This window comes from Trachypithecus francoisi, unplaced genomic scaffold (assembly GCF_009764315.1).
Source record: "Trachypithecus francoisi isolate TF-2019V2 unplaced genomic scaffold, Tfra_2.0 Lachesis_group0, whole genome shotgun sequence".
Taxonomy (NCBI): Eukaryota; Metazoa; Chordata; class Mammalia; order Primates; family Cercopithecidae; genus Trachypithecus; species Trachypithecus francoisi.
The window spans coordinates 195,365,817-195,388,474 of NW_022681453.1; the positions used below are offsets into that span (position 1 = coordinate 195,365,817).

At 45.0% G+C, this 22,658-nt stretch overlaps 2 protein-coding genes across 2 annotated transcripts in view; both read left to right on the forward strand.

Moving 5' to 3' along the window:
• Positions 1 to 3,766: 3,766 nt before the first annotated feature.
• On the forward strand, positions 3,767 to 9,961 carry SMCO1 (single-pass membrane protein with coiled-coil domains 1). Its single transcript, XM_033213190.1, has 3 exons — positions 3,767 to 3,972; positions 8,419 to 8,568; positions 9,432 to 9,961. Exons 1-3 carry the CDS (start codon positions 3,923 to 3,925, stop codon positions 9,874 to 9,876), a joined length of 645 nt encoding a protein of 214 aa, XP_033069081.1. The 5' UTR covers positions 3,767 to 3,922; the 3' UTR covers positions 9,877 to 9,961.
• A 5,691-nt stretch (positions 9,962 to 15,652) lies between these two features.
• The window catches only part of RNF168 (ring finger protein 168), a 37,698-nt gene continuing 30,692 nt past the window's right edge, over positions 15,653 to 22,658 (forward strand). Inside the window, exon 1 of the mRNA XM_033213207.1 lies at positions 15,653 to 16,489. Coding sequence (XP_033069098.1) covers positions 16,189 to 16,489 — 301 coding nt within the window. The 5' untranslated portion in view covers positions 15,653 to 16,188. The remainder of the gene's footprint in view (positions 16,490 to 22,658) is intronic.

A 22,658-nucleotide genomic window follows, 5' to 3' on the forward strand; every position in this document is an offset into this window, starting at 1 on the left:
AACAGAGGGAATGTGCTAGATTGGCTGCTATTATGGCCCATGCTAAAGCATTTACCCTTAGAAAATGGTTTGGGTTAACTTCTGTACTTAAAAATCCCCTTACTAATTAAGTACTGTTTTAATTGGAGCCAGAATAGGTGCCTTAAAGGGACTAAAGGACCTAATTGTGATTTTCCTGCTGATGGGACAGTATCAGGACTAAAATTTGGCTTCAGAGGACATTTTACTCCTAATTGTTGGGACAGAATTTTCCCATTCACAGAAGCAGCATAAAGAAAGCTGCAAAATGGAAAAATTGGGAAGCTACAGTGGACCAACAATGTGTCTTATGGAGGGGATTTCTATTTCCACGAGGTGACGCTGTTGGTTTAGAAATACCATGTGCTCGCGAGAGGAACAGTAGTGCGTGACCTCACTGTGGGGGAAGGGGGAGGCCCTCTGTTCCTAGAAGATGGCAAGATCCTGAGCTATATCCAGGGTTACTACAGCATTTCCTGATCTTCCCTAACAGGATTACTTCCCTGGGCTGCAAAAATTCCATCCCATTTGACACACAGAGAAAATAAGAGACATAGTGATCACAGACAGAAATTTCTAAGAAGGGAAATTTTCCAACAGGCTAGCTGGGGATCCTTTACCAACACGTGGGCAGGTTATTGGAGGCTGAGTCCAGTCCAGAAGCATTTGAATAATACAAGGGCGTGCACTGGCCAGAAATTCTCAATTGCTTCAGAACTTTTCCTGGCCTCACAGGATGGTTAGGTTTCCTCATGAAAGGAAGCTGGTTTGAGGCATGACCAATGTGCCCAATGATCTGTGGGTACTGGGGGGGGGGTCTCCATGTTCTCCCCAGTAAGCCTGACATCCAAGTCTCTAAGAATGGCAGTCACACTAAACGTGTCTTTAACTGGCTGATGGATGCTTGTTATTGATTTGATTTGATTTTTAAATGGAGACCAAGAGCCTCAGAATGAAAGGACAGATTTTGAGTCCACTCCTCTACTCACTGCTCCATTGAATGTTGTACCTTGGGATTCTGGATGAGCCCCCAAAAATGATATGGCTCCATTATCTAGGGAAACACCCAGGGTATTTTGTCTTGTGCCAGGCTCCTTTGTCTCCAGCACTTTGGAAGGCTGATGCAGGTGGATCACTTGAGGTCAGGAGTTAGAGACCAGCCTGATCAACATGGCAAAACCCCGTCTCTACTAAAAATACAAAAACTAGCTGAGCGTGGTGATACGGCTCCATTGTCTGGGGAAATACCCAGGGTCCTTTGTCACATGCCAAGAAAATTAGCAACACAGACACACATAGACTGGATTAAGGAGTGGAAAGTTCAATAGGCAAGAAGGAAGAGAACAGCTCCCCCAAACAGAGGGAGGAGGGCTCCAAATGGAATAACCTCCTTTAGCAGAAACAGTTGGTTATGTCAGGAGGGCTCGAGGAGGTGGTGTCTGATTTGCATAGAGCCCAGGGGATTGGTTTGACTAGGTGTGGCTATGTGAATGCCACACAGATGAACAGGCAGTTTTAGAGATGCATATGGGAAGGGATGGGGGGGTGCTGTTAGATATGTATAGGTGAAGATATGGGGGGTGCTGTTAGAGATGCATAGAGGAAGGTATGGGGGAGGGTGCTGTAGAGCTTCCACACCCTCTCTGTGACACCACAGGAGCTCATCAAACCTCATTGTCCAAGAGTTTCTATGGAACTTAATCTCCAGCTCACTCATTCCAATTCCTAGAGGTTGGTGAGTGGCTCTGAAAGTTCCAACCTATAATCACTTGGTCTTACTAGTGACCAGTCCCATCTGGAGGCTAATCTAGTTGCACCACCCTAAATCACCTCATTAGCATAAACTCACATGTGATCAAAAGGGGCTCATTATGAATAACAAAGGACACTCCTATCACTCAGGAAATTCCCAGGGTTTTAGGAGCTTTGTGAAATGCGGACAAAGACCAAATATATTTCATATTATACTACAATATCACTGCTAGATTCATCTTTTCTTTTCTTTTTTTTTTTTTTTTTTGAGATGGAGTCTCCCTGTGTCACCCAGGCTGGAGTGCAGTGGCACAATTGCTGTCTCCACTCACTGCAACCTCTACCTCCTGGGTTCAAGTGATTCTTCTATCTCAGACTCCCAAGTAGCTGGGACTACAGGTGTGTGCCACCACACCCAGCTAATTTTTGTATTTTTAGTAGAGATGGGGTTTTGCCATGTTGCCCAGGCTGTTCTCGAATTCCTGACCTCAAGTGATCTGCCCGCCTTGGCCTCCCAAAGTGTTGGGATTACAGTGTGAGCCACTGCGCCCAGCCCTGGATTAATCTTCTAGAACCAACGGCTCACATCTGTCCAAACTACTTACCAGGCTAGCTAGAAGTATCCCCTCTCTTGTAATCCTTATGTGCTGTCTCCCTGCGAGCATGCCCCTTGAGGACAAGGATTTTTGCCTTACTTATCACTATATTACCAGTGCCTGGAATAGTGCTGCTCATCCATTCGTAGGTTTTATCCATTCGGTTAATATCTGTGATGTTCAGTAAATATTGAATAAGTGAATAAATTATTCAATGAAAGAACAAATACGTGACATCGCTCTTACCAGTTTAAATGGTGTGGTTATTTTCTTTTTATTATATGAATCTTTTGCTCAAAACATACCTATTCATTGTTTCCTGAACACATTATTTACTTTGCCACCTCTGTGATTTTGCTCACCAATGTCTCCAGTTTGTAACACCCTTAACGCTCTTCTCTGATAATCAAAGACCTTGACCTTTAAGGCCAAGGGAAGTACCACCTTCAGTGTGAGCATTTCCCCAACGACCCATGATTTCAGTGACTTAGTCTCCCATCTTCTATTTTTTTTATGGTCTCTATGTACTTAGCACACATCCCATATACATTTTCTATTTAAGGATATATTCTATCTTCCCAATTCGATTTTAAATCTCATGAAAACAGGAGTCCTATTTTATTTCCATATTTATATTCAGTTCCTAATCTAATACTAGAAGCTCTCTCCCTCTGTGTCTCTCTCTCTCTCTCTTTCTCTCTCTCTCTTTCTGTCTTTCTCTCTCTCTATATATATGTGTGTGTATGTATATACATATATATATATATTTTTTTTTTTTTTTTTTTTCTTGCCCGGGCTGGAGTGCAGTGGCATGATCATAGCTCACTGCAGCTTCAAACTCCTGGGCTCAAGCAGTCTTCCCACTTCAGCCTCTTGAGTAGCTGGGACTACAGGTGTGCACCACCACTTCTGGCTAATTTTTGTATTTTTTTGTGGAGACAGTCTCGCTCTGTGGCCCAGGCTGGTCTTGAACTCCTGGGCTCAAGCAATCCTTCCACCTTGGCTTCCCAAAGGGCTGGGATTACAGGAGTGAGCCGCCATGCCCAGCCATAACAAGCATTTAGTAGTTTCTAATGATGGTTAGGTTTTTTGTTTGATATCATCATCATAAAAGATCTGGGGCACTCTTTAAACCTAATTTAGGTTGTAATTGAATAATGAAGCTGTTAAAATATGACAGTAACATTTCCATGTAACTTAATCCTGTATGTTACATTAATGTATCTGTATATACATTACAGTCATGTACACAGAGTCATAATTATACGTGGTTGTTGCTCCGTGTTGATGTAGTATGGTTCAGTTTTCAAAGGCAAATGTGATAGTGCCTTCCAGGACACCTGTGTTCACAGGATCAGTTCTTTGAAACTATATTTGGATGTGCAAGCTATTAAAAGCTTCTTGTACTGAGTGACCTTTCAGGCAGAATGTAGATTGAGTGCTCGTGCTACTGCTGCCTGTTGCTGAGAGGAAGACAGCAGAAAATTCTGGATTCAAACATTTATTGCTTTTTTGTTTTGCTTTGTTTTTATTTTCTTTCCTTTTGCCTTAAGAAGATGAACAATGAAACCACAACCCTGATATCCTTGACGGAGGCAATGAAAAGGTTGCTGAGGGCTATAGGGAGGGAGCAAGCCTGGGTCTGCTATTCTGGGAAGATGGGTAAGAGAAGAATGAAGAATAGAAATAAACAAAGAACTACAGACATGCTCATTAGAATTCTGTCTCTATGGATGGCGCGGTGGCTCACGCCTATAATCCCAGCACACTGGGAGGCTGAGGTGGGCAGATCACAAGGTCAAGAGATCAAGACCATACTGGCCAACATGGTGAAACCCTGCCTCTACTAAAAATACAAAAATTAGGCGGGCATGGTGACGGGTGCCTGTAGTCCCAGTTACTCGGGAGGCTGAGGCAGGAGAATCACTTGAACCCGGGAGGCAGAGGTTGCAGTGAGCTGAGATCGCGCCACTGCACTCCAGCCTGGCAACAGAGCGAGACGCCATCCACAAAAAGAATTCCATCTCTATTACAGTGGTTTAAGTCTTCCAGGCTCAAACCTATGTAAATTAACAATAAAGAAAAGTCTGCTCCCAGGTGCGGTAACTCCATTGAATGTATGCATGTACTAAATTCTAGATTTACAAAAAAAGGTAAAAGGAGCTCACAAGGAGCTCACAACCTGTAGGAAAGAGAAAAGTTTGAAAAATATTTATAATTTAATGTGACTGACCTTTCAACGGTGATGTTCCTAAAGATCTGTGCAAATATGAAGGGAGGATCAACCAATTTTGCCTTTGACACTAGAGAAAGGAACTCTTCATATAGGGTCATTTAAGCTGGATCTTAAAGTGCAAGTAGGAGCTTATGAGGGAGAAAAATATGGGAAGGAATTCTAGGCTGAGGAAACAGTGGGTATAAGCCATATGTAAGCCTGGAACCACATGAAGTATTCAAGCAGATGACAAGAGATGTCTCATGTATTGGTGACTAGGATGGGTGAGGGGACTGGCGGAAGACAGGAGCAAAGGGTGAAGACCCTTGACTTTCCTGCCGAGGAGACCCAATTTGCCTCTGAGTAGATCACTGGGCAAGCCAGGATAACGTCAACCATTTGTAATCAGCTGAGTTACAGAATTGGAATTGTGTTTTAGAAGAATGTGTCTGGAGGATGGATAGGAAATGGAAAACAGGGGTCCAGTTAGGCTACCGTAATCTTGAGTCCTAGTGAAAGATGATGAGAAACTCATTTAGTGGAGATGGAGAGGCAGGAATGGGTTAGAGAGACATAAACTGGGGGAAGAAGAAAAGTTGAGAATTATTCTGAGATTTCTAGTTCAAGAAATTGGTTGGGGCCGGGCGCGGTGGCTCAAGCTGTAATCCCAGCACTTTGGGAGGCCGAGACGGGTGGATCACGAGGTCAGGAGATCGAGACCATCCTGGCTAACACGGTGAAACTCCGTCTCTACTAAAAATACAAAAACTAGCCGGGCGAGGTGGCGGGCGCCTGTAGTCCCAGCTACTCCGGAGGCTGAGGCAGGAGAATGGCGTAAACCCGGGAGGCAGAGCTTGCAGTGAGCTGAGATCCAGCCACTGCACTCCAGTCCGGGCGACAGAGCGAGACTCCGCCTCAAAAAAAAAAAAAAAAAAAAAAAGAAATGGTTGGATGGTGAGGTCAATAACGGGACTAGGGAACTGTAGTAAAACAAAACAAAACAAAACAAAACAGGCTGCACTCAGATTTGCATGTTGGTTTAGATTTTTGTGGATTAGATTTTTGTGGAATGGCCTGGGACTGTCCTTTGGTGAGAGGATTCCAAAGAACTGCAACTGTACATTTTTATACTGATTGACAAGCTAGAATTCCTCTCTAAGATTCAAACTACAGATGACCATGAGCAATATAGTCTTAAAGGTCTAGAAGTTAATACAAACAGTATATGCCAAATGACTTTTTTTTTTTTTTGACACAGGGTCTCGGCTGTGTTGCCCAAGCTGAGTGCAGTGCCATCATCACAGCTCACTGCAGCCTTGGCCTCCTGGGCTCAAGCAATTCTCATACCTCAACCTCCCCAGTAGCTGGGACCACAAGTGCACACACCACCACACTAGGCTAATTTTTTATTTTTTGTAGAGATGAGGTCTCACTCTGTTGCCCAAGCTGGTCTCAAACCCCTGGACTAAAGCAATCCTCCCGCCTTGACCTCCCAAAGTGCTGGGATTACAGGTGTGAGCCACTGCACGCGGCTCAAATCACATGGCTTTGCCTTGTAGACAGAAATTGCAGGCATATTAGGTCACACAGTCTTCTGTTCCTACAAAGTGAACATTTTATACTGAGTTTTATCTATGTGTAAAGCAGTTGACATTTCTTCATAATAATTTCTGAAGATGGGGGAGGTATTAGTAGGTTAAGCTTAGGAGAGTTGAGTTTGACATCTCCATCTTTGTGGAGATGCACAAAACATATTGAAAATACAGGTCTAGGCTGGGCATGGTAGCTCATGCCTGTAATCCCAGCACTTTGGGAGGCTGAGGCAGGCGGATCACCTGAGGTCAGGAGTTTGAGACCAGCCTGGCCAACATGGCAAAACCCCATCTCTACTAAAAATACTAAAATTAGCCGGGTGTGGTGGCGCCTGTAGTCCCAGCTACTTGGGAGACTGAGGCAGGAGAATCGCTTGAATCTGGGAGACAGAGGTTGCAGTGAGCCAGGATTGTGCCACTGCACTCCAGCCTGGGTGATAGAGCGAGACTCCATCTCAAAAAAAAAAAAAAAAAAAAAAAGAAAAGAAAATACAGGTTTAAAGCTTAGGAGAGATGTAGTACCTGAAGGAGAATTAGCCTTGAGAGAAATTCAGAACCAAGAATAAAAGATGATCAAGCATAGAATGCTGGGCAGTCACAAAGGTATTCGGGTCACTGGGGACACGGAAGCTCAGAGAAGTAGCGTGTGTGTTGACTCATCACTTCCCTCATAACGACAATCCGGGTGGCTCAGACAAGTGAGGTGTGTCGCTCCAGTCTCTGTGATTAATTAGACATAATGCTGGTGCCACAGCACCCTCTGATGGTCACGGCTGTTCAGAGCTACTCAAATCCTCATTTTGGGTTACAAAACTCAGCATTTCATTCACATCAAAGATGTCAATCATACAGGAAAACTTTTATTACAGTGTAAGACCTTTGCTGGGTATTGGGAGACAGGCATAAAGGTATCTAAGAAATAGTCTCTGATTCCTTCCCTCCAAGAACTTACAGTTTAGTTCATGAAAGGCTAACCCTAATAGTAAAGCAGGAGGTGGGGAGATGGGTTCACAGGGTCAGTGCTTGTAAGCGAGAAGCAGGCGGGCAAGGAGATCACCAGGTAGAAGGGGAATTTAACAAGGCAGTGGATTTGAGCTGATTCTAGAAGAAAGGGTTAGAGTTGGACAACTAGAATAGGGTAGAAAAAGTCACCTTATTATATAGTGGTCTCAGCACTAGCTAACTTTAGGACATTAGGTCTCAATCCTCTTGAGACTCAATTTCTTTAATAGTAAAATAGTAAAAAGGACTGCTTTACTTTTTGTGGTTGCTGTGAACACCAAAGTAATGCTTACATAAAATAGTCTTTAACGCATAAGATATAGCCTGGGCATGGTGGCTCATGCCTGTAATCCCAGTACTTTGGGAGGCCAAGACAGGTGGATCACTGGAGCCCGGGTGTTCGAGACCAGCCAAACATAGCAATTCCTGGTCTCTACAAAAAATATTTTTTAAAAATTAGCCAGGTATGGTGGCACATAACTATAGTCCTAGCTACTCAGGAGGCTGAGGTGGGAAGATCACTTGAGCCTGGGAGGTAGTGATTGTGCTACCGCACTCCAGTTTGGGTGACTGAGTGAGACTCTGTATTAGAAAATAAATACATACATACATAAACAAATAAAGCGTAAGGTATAACACAAAAACAAGACATGACAGGCAATTCAAGTAATTAGATAGTTCAAAGGTTTGCTATACATGGGATGAAAGGATAAGGATGGTGGCTAGAGGGAATGGCAAATGGAACCATTTTTGTTGAAACTTTCTTTTTTTTTTTTTTTTTTTGAGACGGAGTCTCACTCTGCCGCCCAGGCTGGAGTGCAGTGGCCCAATCTCAGCTTACTGCAAGCTCCGCCTCCTGGGTTCACGCCATTCTCCTGCCTCAGCCTCCCACGTAGCTGGGACTACAGGCGCCTGCCACATCGCCTGGCTAGTTTTTTGTATTTTTTAGTAGAGACGGGGTTTCACCGTGTTAGCCAGGATGAACTCGATCTCCTGACCTCGTGATCCACCCGTCTCGGCCTCCCAAAGTGCTGGGATTACAGGCTTGAGCCACCGCGCCCAGCCGAAACTTTCAAATTCAAATAGCTACCCGTTTTCCCTTCACAGTTCAAAGTAAAAGTTAAAAAAAAAAAAGTTATCCAAATTTGGTAGTGGTTGTATAACGTATTAGAGCCTCAGCTTAAAGCAAAACCTTAGTTTTGTCCTGTAACCTAAACTAACCCTTGGTTCTGTTATCCTATAGAGTAGACCACAGACTCCAAGCGTTAGAAGCACAGTTCAAAGAACTAGACTTCACCAAGGATAACCTGATGCAGAAATTCGAGCATCATAGTAAGACTCTGGCAAGCCAAGCAGCCCAAGATGAGATGTGGACAGCAGTTCGGGCGCTCAGGTGAGTATCGGTTGAGAAATCAGTGGGATTCTGTGGCTTTGAGAGCTTCCAGTGGTCATTCCAAAATTGAATTTTTTAGTATCTTTCCCACAATGGATTGTAAAGCAATTATATTTTCTTAGGTTATGTTTTTTAAAAAAGATTAATTTGCGCATATCTTTATATGCCAGGAACTATGGTACATATCTCTTCACAGAGTTTCTTGCTTGCCAAAGCCTTATTTGCATTAATTTCTTTTTCTTTTTCTTTCTTTTTTTTTTTTCGAGACGGAATCTTGCTCTGTCACCCAGGTTGGGGTGCAGTGGGGCAATCTCAGCTCACTGGAACCTCCACCTCCCGGGTTCAAGCCATTCTCCTACCTCAGCCTCCTGATTAGCTACCATTACAAGCGTGCATCACAACACTCAGCTAAGTTTTGTATTTTCAGTAGAGACAGGGTTTCACTATGTTGGCCAGGCTAGTCTCAAACTCCTGACCTCAGGTGATCCACCCACCTCGGCCTCCCAAAGTGCTGGGATTACAGGAGTGAGCCACTGTGCCCAGCCTATCTGCATTAATTCTAAAGTAAGTATTGGCAGGGCATGATGGCTCATGCCTTTAATCCCAGCACTCTGGGAAGCCGAGGCAACAGGATCACTTGAGCTCAGGAGTTTGAGAACAGCCTGGGCAACGAAGTGAGACCCCATCTCTAAAAAAAAAAAAAAGGTAAGTATTTGAATTTGAATTTAAATTCTAAAGTAAATATTTTCTAAATTACGACAGCTGGTTCTCCTAGTGGGTCCATATTGAGTTATCCTAAAAGAATTCATTTTCTGTTTCTATATCAATTATTTTTGACTGCTTAAGAAGCATATTTTTTGTAGGTTCACTTCAATGGAATTGAATATTTTATACAGCTGCGTCATTGAAGTACTTATCTGCTTGCATACTCGTGTGCTTGAGAAGCTGCCAGACCTGGTGAGAGGTCTTCCAACCTTAGCCTCCGTACTCAGACGAAAAGTTAAGAACGAGCGCATTAGAGCTGTGTGGGATTCCATTCTGGAGGAGTGTGGGCTGCAAGAAGGAGACATCACAGCACTTTGTACCTTCTTTATTGCACACGGTCACAAGGCAGAACACTATACTGCTAAAGCGAGGCAGATGTACATCAGGGACATCACGTTCCTGATTACTAACATGGTAAAGAACCAGGCTCTGCAGGACAGTTTGCTGAGGGCTGTGCAGGTAATTGAGAAGGGGAAAGCAGCCAGGACCCCTGCAGAGCAAAAGTCACCCCTCAAAGAGTTGATACCGTCCGTCAAAAACTAACCTGCTACCCTATGACCCAGTGATTCCACCTCCAGTAATTTATCTTGGAAATGGCCAAAAGTATGCATAATGTATTACAGTCTTTTTATTTTTTATTTTTTATTTTTTATTTTTTGAGACGGAGTCTCGCTCTGTCGCCCAGGCTGGAGTGCAGTGGCCGGATCTCAGCTCACTGCAAGCTCCGCCTCCCGGGTTCACGCCATTCTCCTGCCTCAGCCTCCCGAGTAGCTGGGACTACAGGCGCCCGCCACCTCGCCCGGCTAGTTTTTTGTATTTTTTAGTAGAGACGGGGTTTCACCATGTTAGCCAGGATGGTCTCGATCTCCTGACCTCGTGATCCGCCCGTCTCGGCCTCCCAAAGTACTGGGATTACAGGCTTGAGCCACCGCGCCCGGCCTAGTCTTATTTTTATAGCAAAGAGTGAGGGGATGTTAAATAAATTATGACAAACGGATACAATAGATACTTTCTGTGTAGCCATACAAAAGAATGAAGAAGCTCTTTGTGTAATGATATGAAGTTATCACCAAATGTATTGTTCTTTTCAAATGTTTATTTCCTATATATTGCTAAGTGGAAAAAAGGTGCAAAATCAAATATATATATATATATATATATATATGCATATATATATAATGCATATTAGTTTATATATCCATAAACTTCTTCTGCAGAGATACACAAGAAAGTGATAACATTAGTTGTCAGGAAAGGAAGTTAAGAGGCTAGTGGTCAAAGATAAGAGGAAGTCTTTTCACTGTTCATCCATTTTGTACATTTTCAACTTTAAACCATGTGAATGTGTATTACCTATTTAAAAAATAAACAAGGCTGGACATGGTGGCTCATGCCTCTAATCCAAGCATCTTAGGAGGTCAAGGCGGGAGGATCACTTGAGCTCAGGGGTTTGAATCCAGCTTGGGGAACACAGTGATAGCAACAGGAGGCAGGTAAATTCCTAGGCAGACAGGGATGGGTCCCTGGTGAAACTCAACCTTCAAGCCAAGGACAGTTTAAAGCCTGAAAACCAAGCTATGAGTTCCGGATAAATCCATGAACCAGACTGAGAGCTCCCATTCTCGTCTGGCACCCTCTCTTCTGATTGGTCCTTATCCTTCACCTATTTTACACATACCTACCCTTCCCCGATTGGTCCTTATACTATCGTGCCTATTTCTGAATGGTGCTTTTTCAAGCATAGCCACAGACCAATCAGCATGCACTTGTCCATTTCTAGCCCACAAAAACCCATAGACTCAGGCTCGTGGCCAGCAACCCACCATCGGGTGCCCTCTCACTGTCAAGAGGCTTTCTGTCACTCAATAAATTCTACTCTGCCTTACTCACTCTCCAGTGTCTGTGTACCTCATTCTTCTCAGTCATGGGACAAGAACTCAGAACTCATCAAATTCAGGAGTAAAAGAGCTGTAACAATAGCGAGACCTCATCTCTATTTTCATAAATTAAAACAAAAAACACCTAAAATATACATCATGAGAAACTATAAATTGTATCTTAATGTGTATTTGTTCTCTAATGAAGTACCATAGTTATTTATACCAGAAAGGGAATTCTTACATCTTGATCATTTATTTGTAATATTTATTGAATACCAAATGCCACATACTAGGTGCTGTGGAAACACAAACATTAAAAATGTGGATCCTGCCCTCGAGGTAAAGATTAAGTGCCAGTGCTTTATTTGGGAGGTACAAATTCAGGACAGCCAGAGTGAAAAAAGCTGGAAGGAAGTTAGGTAGAGGAGGACGTGAAGTAATACATGGTGATGTGTTACCTTGCCGGCCCCACCTTGAAAATGAGCCAGAAGAGACACAGCAGCTTTTTCAGCAGGTACACTCACTCAGTCTTGCCTGTCTCCAGACACACTGCAGAAACCATCCTCGCATCCTCGGAAGGAAGGAGAAAAGGGAATTTAAGTATTGTGCTTACTCAGTCCATTGGTTTCAGCTGGCAAAAGTTACTCCGTGGGGAGTGACCACCCCCCATACTCCCAGCATGCATTACCCAGGCCCTAGCAGCCACTGAGAAATCAGCTCCCGCATTGTTCAGAAGTGGCAGGAGAAGCCAGAGATTCCAGAAATGCAACTGGTGAGCCCCAAGCAGAACAAATGATTACGGGTACAGAAAACAAACAAGGCGAAGGAAATCTGAGGAAGTACATGAAATATATCCATTACACAAGACATAAGCACCTGAAGATAGAAATCAAAATCTAGGAGTTCAATAGTAAAACTGCAATAAAAATCAGTATCACTGGGCAATATATGATTGGGTGAATTTAGAAAAGGGGCATCACTGGTGGTGGGAAGTGCATTAAATTGCACGTAAAAGTGCACTCTGGAAGAAGTGAATTTTTTTTTTGAGAGGGAGTCATGCTCTGTCAATCCAGGCTGGAGTGCAGTGGTGTGATCTGGCTCACTGCAACCTCTGCCTCCCGGTTTCAAGCAATTCTCCTGCTTCAGCCTCCTGAGTAGCTGGGATTACAGGCAACTGCCACCATGCCCAGCTAATTTTTGTATTTTTAGTAGAGATGGAACTTCACTATATTGGCCAGGCTGGTCTGGAACTCTTGACCTCGTGTTCTTCCCGCCTTTGCCTCCCAAAGTGCTGGGATTATAGGTGTGAGCCACCAAATTGATGTTTGAAGTAGGCACAGCCACAAAGTAACCCATTTAGGATGAACTGAGAAAGCAATGTCATGAAATCAAAATGTATGGATGACACAGAATAAATCACAGTTGCATGTTTAAAAGAATAATGGGAGATTCCATGGGAAAAGCACGTTGTGGACATATTAGGAAGCCTGAAAGCTGGGTGCAGTGGCTCACTCCTGTAATCCCAGCACTTTGGAAGGCCAAAGTGGGTGGATCACCTGAGGTCAGGAGTTTGAGACCAGCATGGCCAACATGGTGAAACCCCATCTCTACTAAGAATACAAAAATTTGCCAGGCATGGTATTACAACGCACGTGGTATTACAAGGCACGCGCCTGTAACTGCAGCTACTTGGGAGGCTGAGGCATGAGAATCGCTTGAACCCAGGAGGTGGAGGTTGCAGTGAGCTGAGATCACACCACCGCAATCCAACCTGGGTGACAGAATGAGGCGCTGTCTCAAAAAAACAAACAAACGAACAGAAAACGAGCCTGAAATTCCAAGCTAAGGGACCGATACTGTAGACAACTGGATGACAGTCCCAGGTTTCTTTTTTTTTTCTTTTATTTGAGACAGGGTCTTGCTCTGTCACCCAGGCTAGAGTGCAGTGGTATGATCACCGCTCACTGCAGCCTTGACCTCCTGGGCTCAAGTGATCCTCCCACCTCAGCCACCAGAGTAGCTGACAGTACAAGTGTAAGCCAGCACATCCAGTGATTTTTTTCATTTTTTGTAGAGACAGGTCTCACTATGTGGCCCAGGCTGGACCTGCACTCCTGGGCTCCAGTGATCTTTCCACCTTGGTCTTCTAAAGTGCTGGGATTACAGGTGTGAGCTATCACAGACAATAACAGGCTTCTGAACCCACATTGAAATAAAAGCTCCCAAAGATTTCTACCAAGGACCCATGTCTCCTTGTTTTTCTCCACCTGGAAACTGTTCCTCTACCCAGCCTGAATGCTCTCCACAGTCTCAAAACAACTTAAAGTCTGCTTTCATGCACAGTGACTTTCTTTTCTCTTCCTTCACACTGATTGAATGTTCCCTCAAAAAATACAGGTCTGGAGCTGGATATGGCGTTGCAAGCTCTAGACCCAGCTACTCCAGAGGCAGAGGCAAAAGAATCCCTGGAACTCTGGAGTTGTAGTCCAGCCTGGACAAAACAGTGAGACCCCAATTCTTTTATTTATTTATTTATTTGTATTTTTAGAGGTGGAATTTTGCTCTGTCCCCCAGGCTGGAGTGCAGTGGCACAATCGCGGCTCACTGCAGCCTCTGCCTCCCAGGTTTAGCGATTCTCCTGTCTCAGTCTCCTGAGTAAGTGGAATTGCAGGCGCTTGCCACAATGCCCAGCTACTTGTATTTTTAGTAAGGACGGGGGTTTCACTATGTTGGCCAGGCTGGTCTTGAACTCCTGGTCTCAAGTGATCCGCCTGCCTCAGCCTCCCAAAGTCCTGGGAGTACAGGCAGGAGCCACCGAGTCTGGCATTTTTTTTTTTCAAAACGAGTCTCACCTTTTTTTTTTTTTTGAGACGCGTCTCATTCTGTCCCCCAGGCTGGAGTGCATCGGGGTGATCTTGGCTCATTGTAACCTCCGCCTCCTGGGTTCAAATGATGTGAAAGCCTAATTCTAAAACAAAAGAGAAAAAAACCTCAGGCCCAGCACACCAACTCTAAAACAAACCATAAAAACCTCAGGCCGGCCCAGCGTGGTTACTTACTTCAACATGCATAAAATGTGAAATTATATTCTTGTTAATCTCCTTTGTAGAATTTTGACTGTTGAAACTTAAACTATATATTATCTAAATGATGCCCATGAATAATATATCTAAGCTCTCAGACCGAGACAGCCTTGACTTTTGTTGCCCAAGCCAAAGGGCCTCAAGCCCTTTTAGAAGGGAAGGCAGTTAATTCTAAAACAACCTACTCTGGGCTGCAGACTTTAAGTGTCTGGGCCATACAGAAAGAAGTGTAAGCGTGTGTTAAATTGTCCCAGGTTTCTGGATTCTCTGACCACAATATTTCTTGGAGATGTTTTTTAAAGAATTTTGGAAAGCGACCTAAGCAGCTTCGTTACAAATCAATAGAAACAAAAACGTACTCACAAGGGTACTGAGGTAAGTATTACAAAAATTTTTGGCATTTTAAAAATTTTTAAAAATTTTTTTGAGAGGAAGTCTCCCTCTGTTGCCCAGGCTGGAGTGAGTGGCGCTATCTCTGCTCACTGCAAGCTCCGCCTCCCGGGTTCCCGCCATTCTTCTGCCTCAGCCTCCCGAGTAACTGGGACTACAGGCGTCCGCCACTTTGCCCGGCTATTTTATTTTTTATGTGTGTGTGTATTTTTTTTTTTTTTAGTAGAGACGGTGTTTCACCGTGTGAGCCAGGATGGTCTCGATCTCCTGACCTCGTGATCCGCCTGCCTCGGCCTCCCAAAGTGCTGGGATTACAGGCGTGAGCCACCGCGCCCAGCCTTTTTTTTTTTTTTTTTTTTTTTAAAGACAGGGTCTCGCTGTCGCCCAGGCTGGAGTGCAGTGGTACGATCTCGGCTCAGTGCAACCTCCGCCTCCCAGGTTTAAGCGATTCTTCTGCCTCAGCCTCCCAAGTAACCTGGACTACAGGCGCGCACCACCAGGCCCGGCTGATTTTGTATTTTTAGTAGAGACGGGGTTTGGCCCTATTGGCCAGGCTGGTCTCAAACTCCAGCCCTCAGGTGATCCACCCGCCCGGGCCTCCCAAAGTGCTGGGATTACAGGCGTGAGCCACTGCGCCCGGCCGTGTTTGGCTGTTGAATTTGTTTTGCGGTTTCCCTTTTTCTACCCAGAAACCAAGAAACCAGGGGTGTCCGAGGCCTCGCAGAAATCTCAGGGAAAAGTCAGGCTCCACCCAGGCTGCACCACAGGAGCTGCGACGCCGGGGCTGGGCCGTCTGGGGCTGGGCGGGCGGGGCGCAGATCCCGGAAGTCCCGCCCCGGGAGCGTCCGCCCTTTGGCAGTTTTCTGGGTGGGAAGTGCGATTTTGGCGGGCGGTTGTGACGTTGCTAGCGCTTGCCCGGTGGCCGCTGCGCTGCCGCAACGAATAGGGCTTCTGGCTGCGTAAGAAGGACCGGGGCGCGGAGCTCTGGGAAACTGCGCCAGGCGCCGGAAAGCTGAACCCGGGAGTCGCGCGGCGCACCCGCAGCAGCGCTAAAGCGGAAGTTCTGCAGCAGCCGGAGCCCGGGGTTCCTCCCGGAGCCGCGTCCCGGGGCCGGGCTGCCCCGAGCTGAGCGGAGCATCCTCTCCGGATGAGGGGAGGAGGGGACTTGGCGCGTTCCCCTCGCTGCTCCGGGAGCCGCAGCCGCAGTGTTCCCGCCGCGGAGCAGCCCGGCTCCTCCGACGAAAGCCTGCAGTCGTTGGCTTGCCGGACGTTTGCCTTAAAAATGGACAAAGACGTCGCCCTCCGCGGTGTTCGTTTGCCTGACCCTGAGAGCGCCTTTTTGCTTCAAGACGTGTTGGATGCCCCTGTTCTCCGAATTCTGATACGCTTCTGGGCACGATATTGAAACACAAAACTGTGCTTTTGCTCTCTCTGTGGTTGGCCGAAAATAGGATTCTTTTTCGCGCAGGTGTCGTCGTTTAGTCGACTTTATTAACATTAAAATGGCTCTACCCAAAGGCGCCATCCCCTCGCGGTCCGAGTGCCAGTGCGGGATCTGCATGGAAATCCTCGTGGAGCCCGTCACCCTGCCGTGCAGCCACACGCTGTGTAGACCGTGCTTCCAGTCGACCGTCGAGAAGGCGAGTTTATGCTGCCCCTTCTGTCGCCGCCGGGTGTCTTCGTGGACTCGGTACCACACCCGAAGAAATTCTCTCGTCAACATGGATCTGTGGAAGATCATTCAGAAACACTATCCCCGGGAGTGCAAGCTCAGAGCGTCTGGGCAAGAATCCGAGGAAGTGGGTGAGTAAACCCCGGCGTGTTTATTGGCTAAAAGCCGCAAATCTTTGAAAAAGTGAATCATCACTTCTCCATTTAAAAAGTACAAACAAACCAAAAAGCCCCACTGGTATTTGTCTAAATAGTTCTCAGAGGTTTGGGAGTTTATGGGTCCCCAAATGTCGATGGGTTATAAAGTCAAGGGCAAGATTTTGTCCCTTGTCACAATGCCCGCGCTGTTTGATTGGTGTTTGTTGTTTTAAAAATTAAAGAATTGCCCGTCTAGAGCCTTCTTTTTTTTTTTTTTTTGAGACTGGGTCTCGCTCTGTCGCCCAGGCTGCAGGGAGGTGGCGCGGTCTCGGCTCACTGCAGCCTCCGCCTCCCGGGTTCAAGCGATTCTCCTGCCCCAGACTCCCGAGTACCTGGGACTACAGGAGCGCACCATCGCGCCCGGAATTTCTGTATTTTCGTGGAGACGGATTTTCACCATGTTGGCCAGACTGGTCTCGAACTCCTGACCTCAAGGGATCCGCCCGCCTCAGCCTCCCAAAGTGCTGGGATTACAGGCGTGAGCCCTCGCCCCCGGCCTCTGATTTACTTATCTGTACATCTCCATTCACGTAATTCTTTATTCTCGTAATCATGCAACGAGCCGATCGAGACCATCCTGGCCAACACGGAGAAACCCCGTCTCTACTAAAAATACAAAAATTAGCCGGGCGTGGTGGCGGCGCCTGTAGTCCCAGCTGGTCGGGAGGCTGAGGCAGGAGAATGGCGGGAACCCGGGAGGCGGAGCTTGCAGTGAGCCCAGATCGCGCCACTGCACTCCAGCCCGGGCCACAGAGGGAGACTCCGTCCCCTCCCACCAAAAAAAAAAAAAAAAATCATGCAACGAGTCTAAAATCGCTTTTTTATCACTAACCCCTACACCCGGTGGACTCAGGAGCCCCAAACTGAACCTTGACTCTTTCCTCCGCTAGTGTGAGCGATAAGCCGTGCAGTGGCTCCTGTCCGGGCGCAGGACATGGTGTTTGTGCTCTCTCGTGTACAGGTCTTTTTTAAAAATTGTTTTTGGTCACAGTTATATGTGTACCTGCCTTTTAAACATGTATGTATTTTATTGTGGTAAAAAACCAAAATTGCCGTTTTACCATTTTTTTTTTTTTTTTGAGACGGAGTCTCGCTCTGTCGCCCAGGCTGGAGTGCAGTGGCCGGATCTCAGCTCACTGCAAGCTCCGCCTCCCGGGTTCACGCCATTCTCCTGCCTCAGCCTCCCGAGTAGCTGGGACTACAGGCGCCCGCCACCTCGCCCGGCTAGTTTTTTTGTATTTTTTAGTAGAGACGGGGTTTCACCGTGTTAGTCAGGATGGTCTCGATCTCCTGACCTCGTGATCCGCCCGTCTCGGCCTCCCAAAGTGCTGGGATTACAGGCTTGAGCCACCGCGCCCGGCCTCGTTTTACCATTTTTAAACAATAGTTTAAGGAAAACAACTTGATTGAAATACTCACATACCGGACAGTTCCCTACTAGAAGTGTGCGGTGTGGCCGGGCGCGATGGCTCACAGCTGTAATGCTAGCCTTGGGAGGCGGAGGCGGGAGGATCGCTTGAACCGGGAGTTGAGACCAGTCTGGGTAACATAAATCCAATAAAATTTTTAAAAGTGTGCAATTGAGTGGTTTTTGGTATATTGCATTATTAATTTTTAAACTATTGTCCAAAATATATATAACAAACTGACATTTTAACCATTTTTAAGTACAATTCAATAGAATTAATTACATTCACAATGTAAGCATCACCACTGTTTCCAAAATTTTTCAGATAAACTGTAACTGTGAAGCACTGACTGCCCATTTCACCTTTCCCCGTAGCCCCTGGCACCTTCTATTCCACTTTCTGTCTCTATGAATCTGGCAATTCTAGGTATTTCATATAAGAGACTTACACAATATAGGATCTTGTGTGTCTAGCTTATTTCACTTAGCGTGTTTCTGAGGTTCATGCACAGTGTGGCATGGATCAGTACTTCATTTTCGGGCTGAATAATGATTTGTTTTATGGATATATTTGTTACATTTTGTTTATCCATTGGATGGACGTTGGTTTTTTCACCTTTTCGTTATTTGAATACTGGCAATACGAACATCTGTGTACACATATTTGTTTGAATACCTGTTTTCTGTTATTTTGTCTACATATCTAAGAATTGCTGGATCCTATGGTAATTCTATGTTTAGCTTTTTGAGGAACTGCTACATTTGTTTTCTACAGTAGCTGTACCATTTTACATTTCCATTTGCAGAGTATGAAATTTCCAATTTCTTCACTCCCTCACCAACACTTGTTATTTTCCATGCCATCCTAGTACATGTGAACTGGTATCTTAACTCTGTTTTTAAAAATTGTGGTAAAATATAACCAGACTACCATTTTAACCACTTAAAAATGCTTTTCTTTTTGAGTAGAAAGAAGGGAGGAAAATTTTAACCATTTGCAATGATATGGTTCAGTGGCGTCACCTCCATTCACACCGCTGTGCATCCATCACCACCGTCCCATCTCCAGATCTTTTTAATCCTCCCGAACTGAATTTCCATACCCATTAAGCTTATGGTTCCTCCCTCCCCCTATCCCTGTCAACCACCGCTCTCCTTTCCATTTCTGTGAACGCAACTGCTCTAGGTACCTCCTGTAAGTGGAATTTTCATAGGTATTTGTCCTTTTGTGTCTGGTCTGTTTTACCTAGCATAATGTTTTCCAGGTTCATCCATATCGCATGTGACAGGATTCCCTTCCTTTTGAGGCTGAATAATATTCCAGTGTATGTATATGCTACATTAAAAGAAACCTATTCATCTGTCAGTGGTCACTTTGGTTGCTTCCACTCTTGGCTATTAGAAATAATGCTGGTGTGAACTTGGGTGTACAAATGTCTGTTCAGGGGCCTGTTTTCTATTCTAGATCGTATGGTAATTGGAATTTCTAGATCATATGGTAATTCTATGTGTAATTGGTTTTGGAAACCACCATACTGTTTTCCACAGTGACTGTGCCGTTTTACATTCCCACCAACAGTGCATGGGTGTCCAGTTTCTCTGCACCTTCGTCAACACTTGCTATTTTCTGGGTTTTGATAGTAGCCATCGTAATGGATATGAGATACTATCCCATTGTAGTTTTTATTTGCATGTCCCCAATGACTAAGGATGGCGAGCATCTTTGCATGCATTTATTGGCCATTTGTATATCATCTTTGGAGAAATATGAAATATCTATTCAAATCCTTTGCTCATTCATTCTTTTTGTTTCTGTTTTTCTCCCAAAACCTAGAAAAGCCACAACTTTGCCTGTCATTTAGTCAGGTTTTTTTTTTAATTGTGGGCGTTCTCCTGCCTCAGCCTCCCGAGTTGCTGGAATTACAGGCATGCGGCACCATGGCCAGCTAATTTTTGTATTGTTAGTAGAGACAGAGTTTTACTGTGTTGGTCAGGATGGTCTTAATCTCTTGACCTCGTGATCCGCCTGCCTCGGCGTCCAAAAGTGCTGGGATTACAAGTGTGAGCCACCACGTCCGGCCTGTTTTAGTTTTTATCCACCATGGATGAGTTTTTTCTGTTCTGGAACTTCATATAAATGGAATTCTTTTTATTTCCTAGGGCTACCGTAACAAAGTACCACAAACTTAGCAGAAGTTTATTCTCTTTCAGTTCTGAAGACGAGAACTCCAAACCCAAGATGCCAGCAGAGAGCAGGGACATGTACATTGAAGGTTCTAGGAGAGAATCTGTTCTGTGCCCTTCTCCTTAGCTTCCAGTGTGGCTGCAATCCATGGTGTTCTGGTTTGCAGCTGAGTCACTCCGGTCTCTGCCTCCATTAGCACATGGAGCTTCCCGGTGTGTCTGTCTTTACATGGCCGTCTCCTCTGTGTGTCTCTGATTTCTTACTGGAACACTAGTTCTATTGGATTGAAGGCCCTCTACTCTTTGTATGAACTCCATTATATCTGCAACAACCTGTTTCCAATAAGAGCACATTCTTAGTTACTGGGAGTTAGGACTTTAGCATATCTCTTTGGGGGTTATTCATCATAAGGTTCAATTTTTTTTTTTTTTCCTTTTCTGAGACATACTCTCGCTTCATCACCCAGTCTGGAGTGCAGTGATAGGATCTCGGCTCACGGCAGCCTCCGTCTCCTGCCTCAGCCTCCTGAGTAGCTGGGATTACAGGCACGCAACACCATGCCCAGCTAATTTTTGTATTTTTAGTAGAGACGAGGTTTCATCATGTTGCCCAGGCTGGGTTCAAACTCCTGACCTCAGGTGATCCACCCTCTTCGGCCTCCCAAAGTGCTGGGATTACAGGCGTGAGCCAGCGCGCCCGGCCTAGGTAGTCGTTTTTTAAGTATTATTCTGCTGTTGACGATGCTGTATATTATTGGCCATTCTCCACCGATAATGCCTCAGTTGCTTGCAGTTTTGGATATTATGAATAAAGTTGCTGAGAAGATTCTTGCACAAGTTTTTTTGTGTGTGAGTATGTGTGGCCTGATGTTTTCAGGGTTTTTTTCGGTAAATACTGAGGAGCTGGAATTATGCAACATAGAGTAGGTACACGTTTGGTTTTCTAAGAAACTACCGGCCAGGCACAGTGGCTCACGCCTATAATCCCAGCACTTTGGGAGGCCAAGGCGGGTGGATCACGAGGTCAGGAGTTCAAGACCAGCCTGGCCAAGATGCTGAAACCCCATCTCTACTCAAAATATAAAAATTAGCTGGGCGTGGTGGCAGGCATCTGTAATCCCAGCTACTTGGGAGGCTGAGGCAGAGAATTGCTTGAACCCAGGAGGCGGAGGTTGCAGTGAGCCGAGATCGCGCAACTGCACTCTAGCCTTGGTGACGGAACGAGACTCCATCTCAAAAAAAAAAAAAAAGAAGAAACTACCAGATCTTTTTTGAAAGTGGTTGTGTCATTTTGTAATCCTATCAACAGCATACAAGTTCTGGTTTCTGTACATCTTACCAACTTTTTGTGTTATCTGTCTTTTAAAATTTAACCATTCCAGTTGTTGTTTATTATTGATAGTAGTATCCTGTTTTAATTTCAATTTCCAGGTGACTAATGATAGTGTTCTTTTTCATGTGCTTATTGGCAGTTTTGCTGTCTTCCATTGTAAAGTGTCTGTTTAATTCTTTTGCCCCTAAATTGTTTATATTATTCAGTTGCAGACATTCTTTATATATTTTGAATACTGGTACTTTGCCAGGTATTCTTAATTGTTTTGATGAACTGAAATTCTTAATTTTCATGAAGTCTTCTAAACTTTTCCTTTTATAGTTTACTGCTTTTTATGGCCTGAGAAACCTTTTGCTACCCTCAGGCTAAGATATTGCTATGTTTTTTTCTGAAAGATTTATAGTTTTACCTTTTTTTGTTGTTGTTGTTGAGACAGAATTTTGTTGTGTCGCCCAGGCTGGAGCACAGTGGCGCTATCTTGGCTCACTGCAACCTCCACCTCCCGGGTTTAAGCGATTCTCTTCCCTCAGCCTCCCGAGTAGCTGGGACTACAGGCATGTACCACCATGCCAGGGTAATTTTTTTATTTTTAGTAGAGATGGGGTTTCGCCATGTTGACCAGGATGGTCTTGAAGTCCTGACCTCATGATCTGCCCGCCTCAGCCTCCCAAAGTGCAGGTGTGAGCCACTACGCCCGGCCAGTTTTAGCTTTTATGTTTAGGTCTTTGATCCATTTCAAATTAATTTTGAATATTGTATAAGAGGAGGTTGAGGTTAACTTTTTCCCATATGGGTATCAGTTATTCCTGTACCTTTTGTTGAAAAGACTTTTTAAAAAATATAATGTGGGTCTATTCTGTTTCATTGATCTGTTGATTGTAATATTAGTGTCACACTGTCTTAATTTCTGTGAATTTAGAGTAAATCTTTTTTTTTCTTTTTGAGACAGAACCTTGCTCTGTCACCCAGGCTGGAATGCAGTGGCGTGATCTCAGCTCACTGCATCCTCTGCCTCCCAGGTTCAAGTAGTTCTTCTTCCTCAGCCTCCTGAGTAGCTACGAATACAGGCATGTACCACCATGCGTGGCTGATTTTTGTATTTTTAATAGAGACAGGAGTTTTACCACAATGGCCAGGCTGGTCTCGAACTCTTGACCTCAGATGATCCGTCCACCTCG

What these genes read in the sequence shown, in the direction of transcription:
- SMCO1 (XM_033213190.1), top strand. Translation starts at nt 3,923, where the DNA reads ATGAACAATGAAACCACAACCCTGATATCCTTGACGGAGGCAATGAAA. An exon ending in TTGACGGAGGCAATGAAAAG is followed by an intron (nt 3,973 to 8,418) that starts GTTGCTGAGGGC and finishes GTTATCCTATAG; the next exon opens with AGTAGACCACAGACTCCAAG. An exon ending in ACAGCAGTTCGGGCGCTCAG is followed by an intron (nt 8,569 to 9,431) that starts GTGAGTATCGGT and finishes TATTTTTTGTAG; the next exon opens with GTTCACTTCAATGGAATTGA.